Here is a 7,197-nt window from a genome sequence, read left to right on the forward strand (position 1 = left end):
GAAAATCTTTTTCGCTATACGACTGCATTTGTTTGTTATATGCTCGCTGGAGACATCGAGAAGGTTCCAATCGTAGTTGCTAGGCAATTTCTGTCAAAAGTTTGTTGTATACTCTTTGGAAACACCGAGAAAGATCCAAACGCCGTTACTAGGCAATTTCTGTCTGGAGATTAATTCCTAATACAACGTGTGTCCCATTATATCAGCATCTCTAAAGTACAATTCTATGTGATTTCCAGGGAGAACAATACAACCGATCCACACCTTCGTCAGGCAAAACGTTTATCCCGTGACCGTGGCTACTGTCACGACCGGCATACTTCAAATCCGACGGACTGACGATAGAGATAAAGATGTGGCGGCACTCGGCGACAATGTATATCGCTGAAGTGCCTAATGAACCATCAACATCCCAACGGTCCTTCCACCAAAGGTTCTAGAAGAAAGAGCACGTGTCAACGATCGCGGACGCCTAGCAAATGCATGGACGGTGGGGATGTTGAGGGATGACAAAAGAAAGTAATCGGATCCGATCGAAAGTAAAATCATAAGAGTCAGTCTTAGAAAGTCACGCCTAGAGTTCGGAAGTAGATTGTAAAGTGTATTGATGTTAGAAAAAAAATAAAGTTTTCTTTTTTATTTTTACCTCAAATTCCTTTTTTTATTTTGTTATTTTACGTGACACTACGTTCGGCGACCAGTTGTCACCTCGAACCCACTTTCGCTTTCACAAATGTCAAACAATTACAAATGACAATTGCTTAATTACAGTTATGATAAAATCTAGGCTAAAGCATTAGAAGGCTTCCTCAAAATTGCAAAGGGAAGGCTCCGGTTTTCCTTTCATCTCCGACATATATATTAATTAACTACTAATCTATATACTAATATATACTAATAGAGTATATATATATAGTAATTTTATTTCCAATTTTAATCCTTCAATATATAAAAATTGTTAATGTCAAATAGTAATACGCAATACGATCGGTAATACGATCAGTGTAGAACTTGCGTATCATGCGGTTTTCCTGGTATCAAGAAGCGGGCTTTAACGGATACGATTTAATGGATACGGCGAAAGAAATATGACGAGCGATAAAGTTTATACGTTCGATCATTTTTACTGGCGAATCGGTAAAAAGTTGTAAAGATAAGGACTCGTAGGTTCAATTACAGTCACATTAAATATAAGTAAGTCTGGATAATATTTCCAGACATCACCGTACTAACGCGTTACTTTTTCTCAAATAAATGATTATTGTCTTTCATTTATTACTACGTCATAAATGTGTTCTAAAGTCTATAGCTGGTCATGTACATAGCACGTGAATGAAACGTATGTTCAGTTTCTTTCGCGATGATCGCAAATGCAAGGAACGTTAGCGTTAACCAAAAAAAAAAAGAGAACGTACCGATAGAGAAACGGATTAAACAACCTCGTTCCTTCTTCCCTGAATGATGAATGAACAGATAAAGAATGCTAATGATACAAGCTCGATTCTTCGTCTACGTGTGTTCAACTGAGAAACAAAGCGAACGTAAAGGTTATAGCTACGATAAGTTCGAAACAAAGAGGATGGATATCGCTTAAAACGAATGAAATAGAAAATAAAGGATTGCGCAATGATCCTTTGACATTTAAAATTGTACAGAAGTATGGTACGTTTGTCTCGGTTTTAATCCGCTGGATAAAGCAAGAATCCGGATGACCGGTAGCCAGATAAACGAGCTGCCACAGCGGCAACCTACTAAACGTATTTTCTGAATTTAACAACGCCGTTAAGTTGAGGCTGAAAGTGCGTATAACGATCCGCGTAATATCATTGAAATTGTTGAGAGACACTTCAGCCTGTACTTCCGGTTAAAACCGTTCATCGCCGCTCAAGATTAAAACACGCCAGCCTCCACATCTTCCTCCTCCCTCCCCACCCCCATAAATTCTTAAATGAAAACGCCAGTTCCCCGTTACCGAGCGATAAACGTGACATTATTTTTTTAACCTCGTTAATTGAAACGTTGCGAACATGCAAATTGCAAAAGCGAATAAATAAAGCCGGTATTTTTCCATTATCTTGACTCGGCTCGGATAAAACTCATTTGTACAGCTTCATTAATCCCCTGATTCTGCTTAGCTCCGATACGCTAAACACTTCGCAAAAAAAAAAAAAAGATTATTGTCGATGATATTGAGATTGAAAATATTGGAATTATTATATAGCGAAATTACTTGGCAATAAAGAACAATACAATTAAATAAAAAAAATACAATGGAGTGAAATTATGAGAATTGAATATGAAAATATCAACAGACAGATACAAAGATATGGCTCGTGTGTAATATAATTGTTTCGCGCTTTGTATGATATCCGGCTCACGCATGATGCAGCGATATTAAAGCTAATCTCACAGATGTATTTTTCTCAAGTACTTAATTCCACGTAATGAAAGTGGCACTCGGAAAACACGTGCAATTCTAATAATTCAACGTATAAACGCAAAGAACGAATACGAAAAGTGTCTTTCATTTACGGACACGTCTTTCACAACGACGCGTCTCTATACAAACATGAAACCTAATCTGTCGAATAACGTTGTGATCTTTAGTTTGATGGAACAAAATTGATCATACGTAATTCGATAAAGTAATATAAAACGGAAAATGTTGTGCATCCATTATCTCCTTACAAAACGAAAGGAAGTTTTATTTTAGGACGACCTAAAATATACGAAAAGTTCGATAGTATTAAAATTAGCTTCGTATAGTTTCATCAAATATTTCATTGCACGTAATGAAAATGGTAGCGTGTCGTTCAAAGGAATCCGATCCTTTGTTCGGCACAATAGTTGCTAATTCCATGGTGGACGTGAAAAAATGAACATTTTCTTAATCATTCAATTTGAATCCTTGCAAGACACAAGGAGGAAACCCGTACGAGCGAAGCTTTTAAAATCGGCGACTTTAAGGGAGAAGAAAGATGTACGACTAGACCTGAAGATAGAGGGGGCAGGGAAACGAAAGTTCGCTGATAAGAAACGAACACGGAGGGCTGAAGGGAAATCTAAGGGAGAAGAAACACCAACGAGAGGGAAGATCGGCGAAAGAAAGAGAAAACGCACAAAAGGGAAAAGCCAGCAAAAGAACGACTTTCACAGGCGGAACCCATAAGCGGACTTAGCAAAAGAGTGATGTGACGAGAGAAGAAATTGTACAATTCTCCAAGTAAGAAAATAGAAATAGACAATGATGCGTTCTTTGTTTCGTTGTTAAAATATTTATCGGAAAAATAATTTAAGTGGGGAGAATGTGAAGAAGAAAACGATTTAAAAATTGTCCAAGTGGAAGAAGAAGAGTAGAAAATAATGCGTTGTCTGTTTCGTTATTAATCTTTAACTACAACCTCGGCTGACTCGATACCTTTTTATTTGTTAAATCAATCTGTTGTAAAAATTAATCCAACATAGATTCGTCCATCGACATTTCTTTGCCACTGATAATGAAATTCTGATAATCAAATGCATGGAAATTTATTCTTCTCAGAAAAAACAGACCTGTAATCGTCTGAGAGTTGAAATATTTGCTGTGAGATTATAAAATTATAAAAGAGAAGTCTATAACCTATTATCTTGTAATTTATCTCTCTCTCTCTCTCTCTCTCTCTCTCAATTCACAAATATTATTAATTATTGCGCAAGATGGTGATGAAGAAAGGTCTGGATTTGAGGAAAGGTGTGGAGGCAAGTAACGCGAAGAATGAAATAGAAGGTGGATACAGGATATTGGTCATCTTGGTAATTGCTTGGTAAAGCTTGAATCGTCACAGTTTACAGTCTGTGAAATTGCGTAAAGTGAAATTGCGTAAAGTGAAATTATCTGTTACTCACGCTTATGTTCGGTCCGCCTTCCGTCATCGTTGTCGTGTTTCTCTTGCGTTCTTCTTACTGACAGCAGCACACTCACCTTTTTTCTTGCACATTGCAGTTCGCACTTTAGTTTTTTCGCCTTTTCACTTTCCTACTTTCCCCTCGTTTGAGTGAAACATCGGGTCGCACGTGTCAATAACTTCTTCGAGAATGGTACTCTTGTTCCCTAATCGAGCAACTTCTGCAAATTTATCAGAGAACGAGCCAATGTTTTTAAGTATACGAAATTATCTAACGATCGAAAAATATATAACTCGATAACGATTGTTTTATCGCTCTTAATCCTACTTCGTTCTAAAAATTCCAATACTTTTCCCTGTTATATTCTATCGTCACACGAGAGGACGAAGAATTGAACCGTCTACAGTGCTACGTAACATGAAACCTATGTATTCGTTCCCTTTTTAGTTTTATTTTATCTGTTCACCAATGCGTTGCTATATTTTATTACTACGTTATATCGTACTGGCAACAGAACATTTATTTATAGCTATCACCGCTGAAATTTCGAATCGAGGAGAAGAATTATAATAAATTACCTTGATAATTGTTAATTAATCAAACGAAATTTTGGTCGTAAATAAATTAAACACGGTTTTCAAACGATATTCGTGTTTTATTTGCAAGCTTACAAAATAATCCGTTTTACGAAATTTTTGTTTAACGTCTTCCTTTTCCTTTTTCTAGAGTCATACCCCCACCCCGATTTCCATAATTCTCCGTTTCCCCAGAGATTATTTCAGAAGAAGGAAAGTCAGGCGAAATGAAATACAACTTCTTACTTGGAACGAATTACTTCATTAATCACGGAACTTTTGAATTACCTCTTTTTTTCTCGCGGCGTCTCTCTTCGCGTCCTTTAAACTCCGCAATAATTAACGAGAATCAGTTCTCGAGGTATCACGGATGCAATATATAAGGATTTCCCGTGTTAAAACACCGGGCTTCTTCGCAAACATTTGCCGATCTTTTTTACGAAGCACATTTTAATACCTGTCTGCTACATAAACTACTCGAAAGTGGGCAATTTAACCACACAATGGCGAGTAAAGATTATGTACTGATGAACAGTGATTACATTATATGTAACGAGGAATTGTTATTTTATTATTATGAGTTGATAAAACTAATTTTACAGATATTACTAGGTATGCAATGAAATACCGACATTTGCAAGAGCCAAATAGTTATGGAACGATTTTTCAATCAAATTTATATCTAGACCGTGGATATGTATGCATTTATTGGGAATTTAAATGCACAAAAATATCTAGAATATGTATAATATGCAAAACTATAAATTAGTTGTTTTATTAAATCCACTGAAATAAAAATAAATAGATATATTTGTAACCATTGTATCATTTGAAACCGCACTTGAATTAAATAAAGGCTAAACACGTATATACATATGTATGTGTATCAATATGCACCGAGCAATTGATTTACTAATCGTACAAAAATAACCTATACATTTATAACCATTGTATGTTTCGGAGACATTCTCCAATTAAATAAAAGCTAAATGTGTATATACATATGTGCGCTGTATGTACATTATTGTATCCCTTGAAAGATTAATTTACTACAATGAAATAAAAACTAAACATGTACGTACATTATTACGTCCCGTGAAAGGTTAACTCGTCAAACCGATTTATCGTTAATTTTTTCACATTTTTTCGCAAACCCACGTACACATGCGTAAACCAATTCGTACTTAACAAAAGTGACACATCAAGAAAGAAAGGAGACAATTAATAACATCGATTTGAAAATTAGAGGAGGGGGGGGGGTGTAAGCGCGGGAACACAAATGTACATACATAAGTAAAAAATGAAAAATAGCTAACACGGCAATTCTGTGTCGAAAAAATAACCTCTACGACAAACACGTCTACCATGTATTGTCAATGCAACTTTTAAACATTGCGAAAGATCGCTCCGTTGGCAAACTTTATCCTTGATAAATCTGTTTACGTACACATTCAGCTAACTGCGACACGATTTCTCTTCCAAAAATGTCGCCTTTCAAACTTCCGTCACTCTTGTACCATTCCCATAGAATTCACTGGTCCGAACCACCGAAAAACATGCCCCGAATAACATCTCCAAATACATCGCACTTTCTCCGTCACATGACCTCTAATTGCGAGCTACGAATTCGTTTATTCGCTTTCACGACGTTTATTGACAAGCTATAATACCGAGGAATCAATGAACGATCTAACAATCTCCAAAAATCCACTCATCTCATATTAGAACACGGTTTAACGAATTGTATCGAATTGAACGCAAAATCGAATCGTATCGATAGTTATCGGACACTAGATGAGATCGAAAATTCTATAAGAACGATCGCCCAGAGCTATTTGTCGTCGATTTCACAGACAATACACGCGCACGACTTAAATTAATATACGTCGCTCGCTCAATTCAAAGTCGAGTTTCATACAAAAACCGGTCACGTAAACAAAAATAACGCATTCGACCGTTCAAAGTACGATCGAAAGATCATCCAGCTTCGACGGCTGGCGGCGTACTAATAACGGACAGCCACGAAACGCGGAGAGTCTGCCTTACCGGCGCAAGCGTCTCTTCGAAGGAAGCGCAGATCACTGATACCAACACAACACCGCCATGGGAAATACCACGGAACACAAACACATCGATTGTATAGATACCTGTTGAATGTCGGGAGTCACCGGCACGTTGGCGGTCAACTAAATCGAAAAGAGAGCGAACCGGCATCAAGTAGATAGATAGGCTACAACCTTTTGTAATCTCAGGACATGTCCTTCTTCGAAATCTGTGATCGCCTTCGTTAACCGTTAACACTACAACTAGACTTTATTAATAAACTGTGGATTTTTATACAAACTCAGAATATAATTAATACAATTAAAAACGTAGAATTTTGATAGAGAATTGTCTTTTATAAAAAGCATTATACTTTAATTATTTTATGAAATTTTTCATATTGCGTTCATCCTGTGTAATTTTATACCTTTAAATTTCTTGTGAATGTATACAAATTCGCAGTGTAACGATTAAAATATTTATAAAGTTTGTATCAAAGAAATGAACATGAAAGATTTGTGAGAAAATACACGATGAAAGAGGGAAATACGTTTCTGTCCATACATTTTACAACAAGTTATTAGAGTGCCTAAAACTGAAGTGTAAAAATTTCTATGAAATATCAAGAATTGGTCATTATGGTAGTTGTGACGTTAAATACGAGTTTCGTTAAAAGACAACAGGAACATTTTAT

At 36.3% G+C, this 7,197-nt stretch overlaps 1 protein-coding gene across 6 annotated transcripts in view; it reads right to left on the reverse strand.

Annotated features, from left to right (window-relative positions):
* The window catches only part of LOC126873902 (venom dipeptidyl peptidase 4-like), a 303,798-nt gene extending 297,320 nt beyond the window's left edge, over positions 1-6,478 (reverse strand). Inside the window, exons 1-2 of one of the 6 annotated variants that reach the window (XM_050635247.1) lie at positions 5,908-6,478; positions 3,886-4,090 (exon numbers count right to left, since the gene is read on the reverse strand). In XM_050635247.1, the coding sequence (XP_050491204.1) occupies positions 3,886-3,912 (27 nt within the window). In that variant the 5' untranslated portion in view covers positions 3,913-4,090; positions 5,908-6,478. Of the gene's footprint in view, positions 1-3,885; positions 4,156-4,748; positions 4,892-5,907 lie in introns of those variants that run through there. The other 5 variants (XM_050635250.1, XM_050635249.1, XM_050635246.1 and 2 more) reach the window with 5 other exon arrangements.
* Between the last annotated feature and the right edge of the window lie 719 nt (positions 6,479-7,197).

The sequence above is a fragment of the Bombus huntii genome, chromosome 15 (genome assembly GCF_024542735.1).
Source record: "Bombus huntii isolate Logan2020A chromosome 15, iyBomHunt1.1, whole genome shotgun sequence".
NCBI classification, from domain to species: Eukaryota; Metazoa; Arthropoda; class Insecta; order Hymenoptera; family Apidae; genus Bombus; species Bombus huntii.